The 16575-nt window shown below is 37.2% G+C and overlaps 1 protein-coding gene across 4 annotated transcripts in view; it reads left to right on the plus strand.

The window, feature by feature from the left end:
• Positions 1-16575, plus strand: part of RALGPS2 (Ral GEF with PH domain and SH3 binding motif 2) — a 160102-nt gene that overhangs the window by 39810 nt on the left and 103717 nt on the right. For all 4 annotated transcript variants that reach the window (XM_069546168.1, XM_069546171.1, XM_069546169.1 and 1 more), the window contains 3 exons: positions 2346-2490; positions 8179-8283; positions 9545-9595. In XM_069546168.1, the coding sequence (XP_069402269.1) occupies positions 2434-2490; positions 8179-8283; positions 9545-9595 (213 nt within the window). In that variant the 5' untranslated portion in view covers positions 2346-2433. The remainder of the gene's footprint in view (positions 1-2345; positions 2491-8178; positions 8284-9544; positions 9596-16575) is intronic.

The raw sequence follows: 16575 nt of genomic DNA on the forward strand, positions 1-16575 counted from the left end.
AGAGTGATTCTTTACTCTCAATAGTTCACAAATGTATTAGTGTTTACTCCTGGTATATTACCTGCTTTTTAGTAAATATTAACCATGCTGCTGCTGCTGCTAAGTTGCTTCAGACATGTCCGACTCTGTGCGACCCCATAGATGGCAGCCTACCAGGCTCCTCTGTCTACAGGATTCTCTAGGCAAGAGTACTGGAGTGGGTTGCCATTTCCTTCTCTGAATATTAACCATAAAATTAATTTATTTGATATGTAAATTAGACTAAGGATACATTTCTTTTAACGATTTGATGAATTTTTCTTAACACTAGGGGGCACTCTTGATCTATGAATTGGTATCTAAATTAATCAGGTGCAGAATGTGGAATGAAGTTAAAATTGTTTGAAAACATTTCATTGTAAACTGAATATTGCCTTCAGAAAGAATTTGAATTATCAAGTTCATTTTGCATAGTAGCATAAATATAAATGATTCTTAGTAAGATTCTTAAGAATAAACAAAGTTTATAAAATGAAATACTGTAGATTGGAGTACATTAAAGTATTTATGTGCTCTGTTCCTTTTCACATTGGTTTTCCAAATGATTATTTTAAAAATCATTGTTCCTAATATATTTGTAATTTAAAAAATTCTATCACAGTGTTTTGCACGTAGCAGGTAGTTAGGATATATCTGAAGAAATGAAGATAAATTTAGGATGTGACTAAAGTCTGCCACCATTAGTAAAAATTTTTAAGCATTTGGAAACCAGCAGCGTGTTTTTGCTACATCTGGGAAACATAGTTTAGGCATTCTCATTCATTGTTTCTGCCATCAGGATATTGCTGATGCCCACCAACAAGTGTTTTGTCGGAGGAATATTCCTAAGATTTTTTTTTTTTTAATTAGAAGATTCTCTTGAATTTAAGCTTCGTGTGGATTCAGTAGCGAGTAGGCAGAACGTGCATTATTATAACAGCACTCTTCACGTGTGTCAGCACTGTTTTAGGTGCTTTGCATGTATTAATCTCTCATCACCACTCTGTGAAGTAGGTACTTCTATGTCTGTTTTATAGGTAAGGAGATTGGGCACAGAAAAGGTAAACAGTTCACTGGGTTTAAACTTAGGCAGTTTTGTCCTGTAGTTTGTGCTTCTAAATCACTGCCATACATTGCTTTTCCAGAGAGAGGAAACTTAGCATTTCAAGCGAATTAGTATTTCAAGCTCTGGTTAAGTGGGTATAATTTTATAATGTACAGCATAGGGAATGTAGTCAGTAATATTGTTAACAACTCTGTGTGGTGACAGATGGTTACGAGCCTTATTGTGATGGTCATTGTAATGTGTAAAAATATCAAATCCCTATGTTGTATAGCTGAAACTAATAATGTAAGTCAATTATACTTCAGTAAAAATAGATACAGTTTTAAATACCTAATTGATAGACACTTATCATTTCTCTTCTGGAAAATATCATAGAAATTTAAAGTTTGAAAGGGGCCTTACTCTGTTTAGAGGAAGAAATTGCCTCCAAGATAGATAGTTACCAGTATACCCATCTAGGAGGCAGTTTCTTTGTGGCAAGGGATTAGAATCACAAGTAAACATTTTGAGTTTCAGTAAAGTAGAAAAAATATGGTAATGTGGAAAAAATATTTGACAAGAATTTCAGATGGCTTGAATTTTATTCTTGACTCCTCATTTACCAGCCTGTGTCCTCAGAGACGGTGTCTGTGTTATGAGTATAATGAAATCCTCCTTAACTAGCCTTATCGTCATTGTGAAGATCAGTGAGATAATGGATTGAGACTATTCAATAAGCTTTAAAGCCCTATGCAAATAAATATATATATCATATATTGTGTTATTTTTATAACATGTGATATCTTTATAAATAATAATTTGTTTTTAATTATTTATGATATCTTTGTCAACTATCAACGTATAAACTTTGTAACTGTAGACTTCCAGCAATGCTAAACTTACTCATTATGGTTGATTTAGGGATGTCATTTAGATCTCTAAGACATTATTTTGTTAGGCCATGTGTTACTTTGCAAGATTTTTTTTTACACTTTTTATTTTCTTAAAGCAAACACTTAAAATTTTTTTCTAACAATAAATGAAAAGTTATATGTTTGTTTTGCAAATAAAGAACATAACAGTAGCATGTATTGAACATATGTGTTGAAAGTAGCATAATAGGATTGTCCTCAGACTGGATTTACTGATTTAACTGAAATGAAAAACAGAATTTGGTAAACTGGAAGTATTTTATGTGGGGGCATGATGAGAGGTATGGATTTGTTTTCTTAAACTTCCAATAAGATGCACTGTTAAAGTTTTCTGTTAATTTTTTTTGCAGGAATAATAATGTATTTGTGGCCTTGGACGTGAAGCAGTCAGCCTTCTGTTGCTACTAAATAGCGTCAGGGACTGATGTTGTGGGAAGCATGGACCTAATGAACGGGCAGGCAAGCAATGTTAATATTGCTGCGACTGCTTCTGAGGTAAGACATTTAAGAAGTTTAGTTGTAAAATTTCTTACCTGGCATTCTAATTTTTTTTTAAGCATTATGGTTGGTTACAGATTTTAAATCATAGCTTGAGAAAAGGGTTACAGGCTTTTCAGTTTTTTTTAAAGCTATTTTAATTGTACCATCCATGTATTCATTATACATTTTAGGAGTTAATCCCTACCTACTTAATATAATTGACAGATAATGATTACTTAAAACTCTTTTTTAGTTTTAGTTTTGAAGGATGCATCGGATTTCTTCTTAAGGCATTTTCACATTATATGAACCTTGAGGGCAGTAGAACAAGTGGGGCAAAGAATGGCCATGTTGACACTCAGATCCCTTGGTTCCAAGCCTGCTGAAGGAGCCTGGAGAACCGTTAGGCTGCAGTGCTGAAAGGGCTCTTCTGGTGATGTAGCTCACACTGTTGGAGATGGAGATGAAGACTGAACTAGATGCTCATCTCTGGTTAATGGATTATGATTTTATTTTTGCTGCACCCCCCCCCCCTTTTTTTTGCTTTGTCTGTAGATCTAGGGTACTTGCCTGCTTTCCTTAATACTTTCAGCATCTAGCTTCTGTATTTCCCCTTTATTTCATCCTTACCATAGAGGATGAGAAAATAATGTTTGATGCTTTTACCCCTTGACTTCAGAGTTCCTTGGTAATTTCAGCTTCATTTTGCCCAAGCCAATTTACGTAGGCCGTGCTGTTGTTAGAATATTCTCAGTCAGCAGTTTCAATTATTTTTCCTATGTAGATTATTTCCATATTTTTTAGCTCTGGCTTCTATTACAAATTTTATTAAGCATTTATGATGGACCAGGCATTTTACTTATAATATGAACAAAATCAGTTTACTTGTTTCTCTTTTGCTGTACTACTTGTAAAAAAAAAAATAGCTCACTCCCCTTCTCTGACTTCCATCAGTAACTTCCATCAGTAACATCACTATTTCCTTAGCATCTAAGTTCAGTTCTATAGATTTTGCATTAACCTGCTTCTCCTTTGCTCAGCACAACCATTTTCACATCACAACAGGGAGAGTCCACGAGCAGAACATAAGTTGGAATCCTCTGTAATGTAATCATCGAGTAACATCTTGGGTCCTGCCCACACTCTAGTGGAGAGGATCACACAGGCCAGTGACCACCAAGAGACAGAATGCCTGGCAGCTGGCTTAGAGCCTGGCCACCACAGCTTATCTCTGAGAGCCAGTCCTGTTCTCCTTGTTTCTACTAGAAGCATCTTGGTTTGGTCAGTTATTATTTCTTGTCTAAAATATTGTAGAGGCCTTTTATTTTGATCTTGCACTTCTGTTCTCTGCTGTTTTTGGTCCATTTGACTATAACTCAATTTTAATATTCTTAAAATACAGTTGTTATACTTTATTGTATTCCCAAACTGTCTGTGGTTCCTCGTTTTACCTACTAACTAAATACCCATGACATTCAGCCCTGCATTTAGGACTTTTCTCAAAATGGGCTTGAATTTTCTTTCTAATGGATTTAACTGCCACTGATTCTCTACTTGAAATTTGTATTCTAATGAAAGAATACTACATCTTGCTGATGTTTAAACCCTCAGCTTTTTCTATTTTAAATGCTATACTTTCATGAAAGTTTTCTTCTGATTCCCTAAACAGGAGCTTTCTTCTTTCTGAAGCTATTACTTAAAAAAAATTTTTTTAATCATTTTTTCCATAAATTTATATATAGCTTTTATTTCTCCTTGAGGCATGGATTAAATATATTTATAAATATGTCTATATTGGTATCTTTATAATCATATTTCTTAACTTTGTTAAATGTATGTGGGTATATGATGGTATATTTATGACTTTGTGTCCTGAAATATATGAGATAATATTATAGGAAACAGTACAGAATTATTTGTTAAATAAAACAGATCATTTCACTTGTATAAAAAATTATGTTGGCTTTTCTAAAAGTAGGTGAATTCCATGAGACCTCAGAGTAGTATAATTCAGTATGTGAGAAGTGAGGGTAGAAAGTCTGCCTTTTAAATTGTCTTCCTGCTATGTCAAGAAAATAAAATTAAAAATACATATTTTTCTACTTTCTCCTAAAATAAAGATGTATTAACATATCAAAATGCAAGCTTCTCAGAAATGCGGCACCCTTACCCTTCTATCTACCTTTTAGACCTAACCTGTGCTTAAGCGTCTGGTATCAGTAGAGGGGTGGTGAACTTTTTTCACACATTTAGAAGTGTCAGTAGTTATTTAGCCTTTCAATGGATAAAGAATGACTACTGTGAACTTAGTGTACATTATGTCTCAGTACTGCTTAGCTTCTTATCAATACCAGCCTGTTTGTTGCCAGTGGGGAAGCAGGTAGAAACACATCACTCATAATTTTTAAGCCCCTGCTAATGGTTTGTAAGAAGGAAAGGAAAATGATTATTCGTGTTGATAAGATAAGCATTAAGATAATGGCACCCATTCCAGTACTCTTGCCTGGAAAATCCTGTGGATGGAGGAGCCTGGAAGGCTGCAGTCCATGGGGTCGCTGAGGGTTGGACACGACTGAGCGACTTCACTTTCACTTTTCACTTTCATGCATTGGAGAAGGAAAGGGCAACCCACTTCAGTGTTCTTGCCTGGAGAATCCCAGGGATGGGGGAGCCTTTTGGGCTGCCGTCTGTGGGGTCGCACAGAGCCGGACACAACTGAAGTGACTTAGCAGCAGCAAGATTGCCACTATGATCTGCTCACTTCTTTTGAATGAGTTAGAAACTTGGGGAAAATTGCCAAGTTATATTTAAAATGGGTGTCTTTACCTGACAGAATATATTTATTATTTGGTAGTTACTGGATTAATATATACTCTTTAACTGATGTCTGTTTGAATTATTGACATGAATAAATTTCTGTGTTGTCTTGGAATATAAAATAACATTGTTATAAAATAACATTGTTGACATATTGAAAGCTAGTCATAGTTACAGAGAGCAAACACATGGAATAAGATAAATATGTGAAATCCATTTATGAGACTTTGGGTTTCTGCTCAGACACATAAAGAGCTTGGAATTCATGACTCCTGTCCTCACAGCTTGAAAAAAGCTGGACAATCTGAAAACCCCAGTTCTCTGTTGGAGAACTGATGTCACAGAGCAAATTGACAAGTGGTGCCCTGAGAACTGGAGAGAGAAGCAAATAGAGAGAATCACTGTTTACCAAGAGCAGAAATTGCTGGAGTCGGGAAAAGGCAGGAACACTTACTGTAGTTGACAAGCTGCTAGAGGCTCTGTGTGGACTAGCTTGAGAGTTAACATCTCCTGGGAGCTTAGTTTTAGGCCTCCCACCCCACTTTTGTGAATTTACCTCCAGGAGCTCCACCAAATTTTCACAGTGAAGATCATAGAAAAATCCCTCATACTTCCAGCTGGAGGAGGGGAAGTAACCATTTTGAAATATACTAGGGGGGAGTAATCATCCTGAAATATGCCCAGCATGTTCTTTTCTCCACCTGTCCTCAGGGGAGACTTTACCAGATCCTAACCTACCTGGGGAAAGAGAAACACCCAATTCTGAGCCCTCCAGCCTTCCTGTCTTACTTTCTAAGGGGAGTCTGGGGTACTGAGAATCACCTAAGGTCACAGCCCAAGTGCACAGCCTCACCAAAGTAACAGACTGCAGGGCGGTGGAACATATCTCCTCTTCCTACTTCCCATACCTTAACACCACATCAGCAGGGGTCCTGTGTGATAATAAAGGATCACAGCCTAAAAAACTGCAAGGCACATATGTTATATAAGGAGTTTCTAGGGAAACCCAGAGACAAAAACAAGGACACTACAGGAAAGTGAAGACACCTCTAGCCACAACAAACAGTAACTCCTATCTAAATAAACATAAACTCTTACATTAAAGGCCTGTTTACCTCAGTTTCTGTTACCTACTAAGTCACATCTGACTTTCAACAAATATTAAGACATGCTGAAAGGTAACCAGAAAAACTTAGATTGAAGAAGCAAAGCAAACAATGCAGTAAGAAACTCTAGATATGGCAAGAGATTTTGGAATTAACAGGCTGGGAATTAAAATAACTATGATTAGTAATGTTAAGAGCTCTAATGGAAAAAAATGGACAACATGCAGGAATAGATGGGTAATATAAGCAGGAATATTGAAACTCTAAGAATCAAAAGGAAATGCTGGAAATCAAAAACGTTGTACCAGAAATGAAGATGACTTTGATTGACTCACCAGTAGACTGATGACCAGCAGACACCTAAGGGAAGAATCAGTGAACCTGAAGACATGTCAGTAGACTCTTCCCAAGCTGAAGTGCAATGAGAAAAATCGAATGAGGAAAACGGAACTCAATATTCAAGAATGGTGGGGCCAGTGACAAAGGTGTCGTGTGCACATAATGGAACATCAGAGGAGGAGAAAGAAGAAGGAGCAGAAGAAGTATTTTAAGTAATAATGGTGCAGAATTTCTCAAAATTAATGAGAGATCCCTTCCTTTGTAATGATTTCGATATTTAGTTGCTACTGAAAGGGTAGCAGAGTCTGACAGGACTGAGCAACTGAACTGAACTGAAAGGGAAGGAAAAAGTAAAAATGAAACATAATGACAAGTGCTCAAAACTGATGTATAATAGCTGTTAGTTTGACATACATATTATACCTCTGTAATTGAAACTTTGGTTAATTTTTTGTGCCATTGACTGTAGCCTGATATTCTACCACCATTTAACAGAACGTGATCTGAATGTTCTTACAGTGCCTTTTCTTTGATTTCAGTCAAGGATTTGCAAAATGCATATTTATTTTGTAGTACAGATGAAGTGGAAATTTAACAGAAATAAGGTCTTCAGAGCCAAAAGCCACCTTCTGTTCTACATATGGCAACAGCAAATTAAAATTAAGCAGTAACCTTAAAGCAGAAAACACTTAAATATGTACTGTAATAGGAAGGGCAGTATCAATTGTACTATCACAGACAGACATTCACTTGACAGATAAGACTGGGTTACTTAGTTAATGGAATTTTAAATGTTCTCCTGTTATGTTAGGAAAATAATTTATCTTTTTCTTAATAAACAGTTTTAAAAATTATAGATGAGTGTATCCTCCCCTCCCCCCGCCTTTTTTAAAAATCTCATTTGAAAATCATTGAACTTGTTAAAATCTTTCATTTCTATTGGAAATGATAGGAGGTTCAGGTGAGGAAACTGACGTATAGGAAAATGACTTACTCGCAAACATAAAAATCTAAAGTTGAGGTTAAATTTAGGAACTGACTCATTTGAAAAGACCCGGATGCTGTGAAAGATTGAAGGCAGGAGGAGAAGGGAACAACACAGGATGAGGTGGTTGGATGGCATCACCAACTCAATGGACATGAGTTTGAGCAAGCTCTGGGAGTTGATGATGGACAGGGAAGCCTGGCGTGGTACAGTCCATGGGGTCGCAAAGAGCAGGACAGAACTGAGAGACTGAATTGACTGACTAAGGTTAAATTTTACATTGCCCAACCCTTTTTCTAGTGCTCTTCCAACTAAGCAGTCTGTTCCAACTAACTTTTCTAGAATTTGTTAACTCAATTTTCTTAGCTTCCTCAGTTTTAAAGCCAGTCTATACTTTCCATGATATTGACTGCAAGACAGTTTTTCAGTGGCTTCATTTTTTTTTTAATTTAACAGAAAAGTAGCAGTTCTGAATCATTAAGTGACAAAGGTTCTGAGTTGAAGAAAAGTTTTGATGCTGTGGTATTTGATGTCCTTAAGGTTACACCAGAAGAATATGCGGTAAGTCTTCCACCTCTCGTTCTCCAGTTTTTGCACATAATTTGCATATGGGTACTATTCAATTAGAATTTGTAGGCCCAACAGAGATGTTTAAAAAAAAAAAGCAAAACTGGATCTGGGAATCAGTGAGGAGAGTAGCACAACAATGGAGCAAGCAGAGGAATGAAATGGGGAAGGTGGAAAAAAAATCCACCGATACTTTTAGAGAAGCTTTCTAGGTTACACTATCAACTTGAGAAGTAATAGTAAGTATTTACCTTTATGATAATTGCTTTCGTCTCTACCTACACCTCCTCCTCAAGCTAAATGTACTTTACTGACATAGGTAGGAAAGAAGTACTTTTACGTAAATTAAAAAATTAAAGTTGAAGGCATTATTGCATTGTCATGAAGGATACTTAGAAAAACATAATTCTTAACCGACAAGTGTTCATTTATTTATGTTATCTTTTTCCTTTAGCTTGTTAGCAGAATATACTGATTTCCTGATATTGAACTACTCTTACATTCCAGGAATAAACTTTAGTATATTGCTAGATTTTGTTTTATATCTATAGTCACAAGAGAGATAGGTCCATAATCCATGTGAAGACTTTGAATATGAGTTGCCGCTAGTGTAGAGTTACTTTCTGTAAATTGGGAAAAAATACCCTTGTATGATTATCACATTTTATATTACTGTTTGAGTAGATATGATTTAATAGTCACAGCAACACCACTGCTTTATAAACCAGTAGATCCAATTTTTGTTTTTTATTTTGATTTAGTGTATGTATTTGGCTTCCTTAGTGGCTCAGGTGGTAAAGAATCTGCCTGCAATACAGGAGACTCGTGTTCAGTCCCTGGGTCGGGAAGATCCCATGGAGAAGGGAATGGCAACCCACTCCAGTATTCTTGACTGGGAAATCCCATGAATAGAGGAGCCTGTTGGGCAATAGTCCTTAGGGTCGAAAAGAGTCAGACACTACTGAATAGCTAACACACACAATGTACAACCATGTTTAAGCTTTTAAAATTATTTGTTTATTTTGTAACTTTACCTTACTTGTCTCACAGGAAAATATAAAAAGGCATGAGATAAATAGAAATAATTTTATATTATGGTGTAAGGACTAAATTTTCATTTTTTTAAGCCCTTATAAAATTGGGACTTTTTTCTAGTAAAGATTTGAGTACAGACTAATAATTTTAATTTCAGATATATGTCATATTATGGCATTCCAAAGAAGAAATTCTAAAAATTTTTTACTTTTTATTTCAGGGTCAGATAACACTAATGGATGTCCCAGTATTTAAAGCCATTCAACCGGATGTGAGTAGTTTTAAGAACTTCCCTTTAAATATGCAAAATGGTGAATTATATCTCAAATTGAGAAGTTTTAGAAATGAAAAATTACACTTCATTTTAATTTTTAAATGTTTAATGCCTTTGGCGTTATTCATAGGCTTTGGAAACTTGTGGCATTCATAGCTATACACTGTTGAGTCATAGATGAGACTGAGTCATTTTGGTTGAGTTGGCTTCATCACTTTACTGAAGGGGGCGTAGCTTGGGCAGGTTGGATGATCTGCCTGAGGCTTTGAATCTTTTTAATGGGATAATGGGAGTAAGCTACTGGGTTTCACAGCTCACTTCAGTAATCATTTCCCTTGTACCTTAATTTTATAACTTTATAATATGACTGTGTGTTGACACTTTAGCGAGAAGAGAGAGAAGGAAGGCATTTTTTGTTTTATTAAGAAGAAGGAGACTATTACGCGTCTACCCACTGTAAGCTGTTTATTACACTGTGTGCATATGTATGTTCCTATCGTTGTCACAACCTGAATATGGTAGCGTCTATTTTACTGATGAGAAAACAGCATGACAGTTGTTCCTGACTACAGCTTAGTATTAGAACTGGTTTTCAGACTCTAAAAATTGATGCTTTTTCCACTCTTATCAGGTAAGAATATACATATGACTTTGTATCCCCAAAGTAAGTAATAGATAATACTGATATATTCAGTACCTTAAGACAGATATATTTTTAGTTCTTTCAGAACAAAATATAGTGAATTTGTTATAGTATTTTCAGGTCAACTATAGCATAGCTGTTAGAGAAAACATCTGTATCTTCAGTGACATAGACAGTCCTGGGTTTTTCAAGTCGCTTAATGTCTGAATATCTCAAGTTTGTCACTTACAGAATGAAAGCGTGGGCCTAAATGACCTCTGAGTCTTTGTCATATCTACAATTTTATTTTATTTTTCCCTTTCTCCCTATACCATGGATGGAGGGCACTCTGAAACCATTAGTTTAGCAACAGAGGAAGCAGAACAATCTAGTCTATAAAGAAGACACACAGAGAAAAATAGCTTTTGTGTTTAAATAATAGTAACTGAAATATTCATTTCCTCACATCCTTGAACAAAGCAAACTAAGTTCTTCATAAAAAGTGCAACGGTTTGTCCTAAAGTTTAGTCATCTTCTCTTTTTGTGCATGCTCAGGCACTTTAGTCATGTGTAACTATTTGTAACCCTATGGACAGTTGCCCGCCAGGCTCCTCTGTCCATGGGATTCTCCAGGCAAGGATACTGAAGAGTGGGTTGCCGTGCCCTCCGTCAGGGAATCTTCCCAACCCAGGGATCGAACCCACATCTTCTATGTCTCCTGCATTGGCAGGTGGGTTCTTCACCACTAGTGCTACCTCTTCTCTTTAGACATATTTTTTTTTCCTTTCGAATAAACTGTAATTACTATATTTATAGAAGTTTCAGATGAGATTAGTGCCATCCAGTAGAAATATGTGAACCATTTATATAACTTCACATTTTCTACAAAATAAAAAGAAACAAGTAAAATTAATTTTAATAATTGTATTTAACTGCAGCATCCAAAATATTATCACTTCAGCCTGTAATCAGTATAAAAATTATTGAGGTTTTTACTCTCTTTTTTCTGTGCTAAGACTCTGAGACTCAGTGTATATTGTACAATTACAGCACATCTTGCCACATTGCAGGTGCTCCATAGCCATTTGTGGCAAGGAATTGAACACTGATGATCTAGCAGGGACCGCGTATGGACATAACCTTCAAGTCAATGGAGATTTCTTGTGAACTTCCTAGAAGTGAACCTTAACCATTCCCTTGACCCCATTTCCTGATCTGATTTAACACTGATCCTGCTGATTTTTTTTTTTTTTAGCCTAAATCTCTTATTTATCCATTCTCCCTCTACTCTGAATACCCTAATCAAATACACCATGGTAACTCATCTGAATTGTTGCATTGCCCTCTTACCTGATCTGTCCACATCCATCCTGACCCTTCTAAACTTTGTGTACCCAGTAGCCAAGGTCATCTTTCAACATGTAAATCTGCTTTCATGATTCTTCTGCTTAGAATGCTTCAGTGGCTTCCTGTCGCTCTGAAGGTAAAGACACATTGTCCCAATATTGTCTACAAATCTCTTCTAAGTTTTGCCTCTTGCTACCTACTCCAACCTCATCTTCCACCTTTTCTACCTCTTTCTGGTCTAGCTACAGTGGCCTTTTAGCCCCTCTCACCACTGAGCCTGTGTGCATCCTAGTTAACTCCTAATCATCCTTCACTTCTCAAGTCAAGTTTGACTTTCTCAGATGAACTTTTTTCTCTTCATACAGGCTCTCCTAGCACTTCCTACTACTTCACTGGACTTTTCAGTTGCAGTTTTACATTTATGGATTGTGGTTCAATAAGTATTTACTGAGTGTCTGTTCTATGTCAGATGCTGGTTTATAGCAGTGAAGAGACCAAAACTCCTGCCCTTGTGCATCTTACATTTGAGTAAAGTGAGCTAGTAGTGTGTCATGGAAAGTGTCAGCCAGCCAGAAGAGGACAGGGCGTGAGGGCCGTGAGAGCTGTGATTTAGCAAGGGTGATCAGAAAGGCTTCACTGCAAAGGTGCCATCTGAGAAGGACCTGAACGAGATGAGAGAGCAGGCCATGCATCTGTTTAGGGGGGAGAGTGTTCCAGGCAGACAGAACAGCGCCGATGAATAGTGCCGTAAGTTTCTTTCTTAGTTCTTTTGGGAACAAAATAGAGTGTATTTGGTGTAGTATATGCAAGTCTACAACGGCCCTGAATACTTTTCCTTATACCTTTATTTTGTGACTTTATAATGTGACTGTGTTGTATCTTAGAGACAAGAAAAAATCAAGGAAGACATTTTTTTAAAAGAATTAGACTAACATTTATTATGCATCTGCCCACTGTAAACTATTTATTATGCTCACATAAGGGAAAAGATTACTGGAGTGAGGTGTGAAGCCCAGGGCAAAGGCCAGTGAGCTCAGTGAGTAAGTGTGGGAGTCTAGTAGAAGGTGAGAGGGCCAGATGGCACGGGACCTGGAGAACCATTACTCTGAAAAAGATCAGAAGCTATGGAGGGGTTTTGAGCAAATGAGTGACATTTTCTGATTTGGGTTTTAAGTAGCTCTTCCTGACTACTGACCAGGGTATGTGGGGAAGCAAGCATGGGGGGTGGGGAGGAGCAGGTACCAAGGACTGAATCGAGGAGACCAGGTGAGCGAGGAAGGTGACTTGGGTCAGGGTGTGAAGGGAGGCGGTGGTGAGAAGTTGTCAGGCACTGTATGCTAAAGAGGAGTCAAGGACGATGGCAAGATTTTTGACCTGACACCTGATTTCCTCCATAGCCTTTGAGATGGAAAATGGTTAGTATTGTGTTCATAGCTCCTGGGACTGCCATTTATAGAGAACAGAATATGCAGTGTAGTCTGTGGAGAAAGGCCAGAGGAGCAGATTTTGAAGGAAGAGCTTGAGTTTGGCTTTGGACATGTTTAGTTTTACGTGTGTGTTGGACAGCCAAAGAGAATGTTGAGTTAGGTAATATATACTGTATTTTATGTATCTACATATCTATATCTCTCTATATATATTCCACCACCACCACCCCCACCAGTTTAAGCTGGAAATGTAAGTTTGGGAGTTGTCAGTGTAGAGATATTTAAAGCATGGGTGAAATTACCAAGAGTGAATATACTTGGAGAAAAGAAGGAACCTATTTAGTGTTGAGGAGGAGCTAGCAAAAGAAACTGAGATGCAGCACCCTGTGATTTATGAGGAAAACTAGGTTAGTGTGAAATTCAGTGAACCAAGTGAAGGACGTATTTTTAAGAAGGAAGGAGTGATCCGGTGTAAAGTGATGTTAATCCTGGGCTTATATGTTTATTGCTTGCTACTTCCACTAGGTTTTAAGCTACATGAGGACACTTAGGACAGACACTTTTACTATTTTATCTGGCATGTAGTGGGAACTCAGTATTTAGAATGAGAAAATGAACAGTGTTTAGTAAGTGTTTGTCCAATGAGAGAATGTTGTTTGTTTGTTTTTCCAAAATTGAAGCAGTAACTCTTGGAAGAAGCAGTGTAGCACGAAAATATTCTTGTCATGTATCCATCTCATATAATCTTCAAGATTACATTAACTCTGGCAGCATCAATAGGACTTTGTCACCTGGCAGAAAAATGTCTTCTGATTTATCCTGGGATATTTAAGACATGTAATAAAATGTAAAGTGTAACAAGATGAAATTCTGTGTACCTACCTAGCCCAGTACTGTTGAAGCCCTCTGTGTCCTTCCATATTCGCCTGTCTTCCCTCCTCCCACCAGAGGAACCACTATCCAGTATTGATCATTGATCTGTATTATTCCTGTGCATTTAGTTATCGATTTTCTATGTGTATGTTCTCCCTTAACAATATTTGCTTTTGCAGGTTTCAGGGTTTTTATGTATGGTACCCTGTGATTTTCTTTTTTGTCTACTTATGTCCAACATTGTTGACCAGCATCCATGTTTATACTCTGGTGCATTAACAACTGAGTTGTAGCACATTAACAACCTTAAGTTTATTAAATACTGCCAAATTGTTTTCCATATTGTTTGTACAGATATTATTTGTTTATTATGTAAAACTCTTGCTATTGATAACTTTAACAAAAGATTTTTTTAAGTCATGATGTTGTCCAGTCTAATGTATTAGTCTCATTTATTAGCATAAAATGAAGTCTTTCTTACTATGTAGTCAGAATATTAACTTGACTACCAAGTGAATTATTTTTGTTAAATCCAGATTTAACTTCAGATATGAAAAAACAGTGGTTATCACTGAACAAATAAATTTATCTTCATGTTTCTGTCCATTATACTAATGTTCAAGTATCTATAATTTTATATAAGGCTTTAAAAACTATATATATATGTAATATATAAAATGAAACTATTTAAAAGATCGTTAGTTACACTAAAACTGTTTTAGTCTAAACTCAGTATTCTGTGTATATATCCACATATAACTATTTCAGGTGATGATTTATTCACATTTTCTGAAATAAAATGTTCTAAATTTGAGTTTTGAAGAATATCGATTCTGAATCCAGCTATGTGGTTTAGTGATTAGATTTGCAAGTTGGTGATTGAACCACACAGGTCTCAGTTTTCTGCAAATGAGGCAATTTCTGAGTTACTTGAAACTTATATATTTCACATTAATTCTGTTCCCTAAGTAGATCATTGCCATTCTTACCAGTTTGTGGAATTCTGTATTCCCAAGTCTTTTTTTATCATGCAGAATTTATTTAAACTTTTGTCCCTAAACTTGTTCTTGACTTGTAGAAAGAAAGTCCAGTTGTTTTCTCAGAATAAAGCTGTTTATCTGCCTGTCTGCTGCACTGTCTACCTCAGAATTGCTCAGGAAAAAAAAGAAAAACTCCAAGCCTTTTGTTTCCCTCTGAAAACTATTGGCCTGATGTTTGAGATGTCAAAAATTATTTTTTATTATATAGAGACTATCCTTAGTCATCAGTAAAACACTGGCTGAAGAAATCTGATCTTTAAGTAAGCAGATCTGAGTCAGACTTAATGCTCAGTCTGGTTTTTCTCCAACTTGTATCACACTTGAAATGGCTTGAAAGTGAAGGAAGACAAACGAACAGATTTTGCCACTTTGTTTTTTTCGTTTTATAATAGAGAATAATGGGAGAAAAACATGTTTACCAATGAAAAGAATTTAATGGTAAAGGCAAGTTCAATAATTTTCCAAACTACTTAATAGAATTACACAGAAAAAATGTTCGCTCTGGTTTTAAAGCTGTCTGTCTGAGGTTTGCACCATCTGTCTATCCATTTTTAGTACCAGTCAGAAACCTGCGAGTCATTCTTTTCTCCCTCTGTCCTCTTTCCTCTGTTCTTTAGTATCTCCAGTTGATTTCATTTCCCAAATAACTTTTCTCCCCTTCTGCTTCCCTGTGCTTCCCTGTCAATGCTGAAGGACATTTTTTAAACGAGCGCAGTATTTTTACAGGGCTGCAGCTCATTGGCTCAGAGAGTATGAACGTTCCCTAGCGCCTGTTTGTTGGACCTGAGACAGGTTTCATCTCAGTCTGTTACCTGTATTTACTGGTGGATCCTCCTTTATGTGGACACTGCCCTGACGTCCCTGTAGCTGCTGCTGCCAAGTCGCTTCAGTCGTGTCCCAGCCCACCAGGCTCTCCTGTCCCTGGGATTCTCCAGGCAAGAACTCTGGAGTGGGTTGCCACGTCCTTCTCCAATGCATGAAAGTGAAAAGTGAAAGTGAAGTCGCTCCGTCGTGTCCGACTCTTAGCGACCCCATGGACTGCAGCCCACCAGGCTCCTCCATCCATGGGATTTTCCAGGCAAGAGTACTGGAGTGGGGTGCCATTGCCTTCTCCGTCCCTGTAGCTAGTGCTACAGAAATCCCTTGCCCTGATGTTCCTATAGCTTGTGCTACAGAAATCCTAAGAATCTTCATTTGCCCCCTGGCCCAAGCAGCAAGGCCAAATTTGGAAGCTTCTGTGAATGGTGGTTACTCTCACACAAAACCCGGCTTTTCATTCTTCTCCCCTTCCTCCTTATAAGTAGCCATTCCTTAGTGATAGGCATGGGAGGGAGACACAGTGATATATGGTTGCTGACACTGCAGTTACACTGATTACAAGGAAGGACAAAAGCTGGTAGTTCTGTTAATACATCCTTACAATTCTTAACTATCAGAGTTGCTCACTGTCTTTTTGTTCTAGTTATTCTTTAAATTAGGCCAGTTGGGGGGTAAATGGGCTTCCCTGATAGCTCAGTTGGTAAAGAATCCACCTGTAATGCAGGAGACCCCAGTTCGATCCCTGGGTTAGGAAGATCCCCTGGAAAGGATACCCACTCCAGTATTCTGGCCTGGAGAATTCCATGGACAGTCCATGGGGTCGCAAAGAGTCAACCACAACTGAATGAC

This window comes from Ovis canadensis, chromosome 12 (genome assembly GCF_042477335.2).
Source record: "Ovis canadensis isolate MfBH-ARS-UI-01 breed Bighorn chromosome 12, ARS-UI_OviCan_v2, whole genome shotgun sequence".
In the NCBI taxonomy this organism is placed as follows: domain Eukaryota; kingdom Metazoa; phylum Chordata; class Mammalia; order Artiodactyla; family Bovidae; genus Ovis; species Ovis canadensis.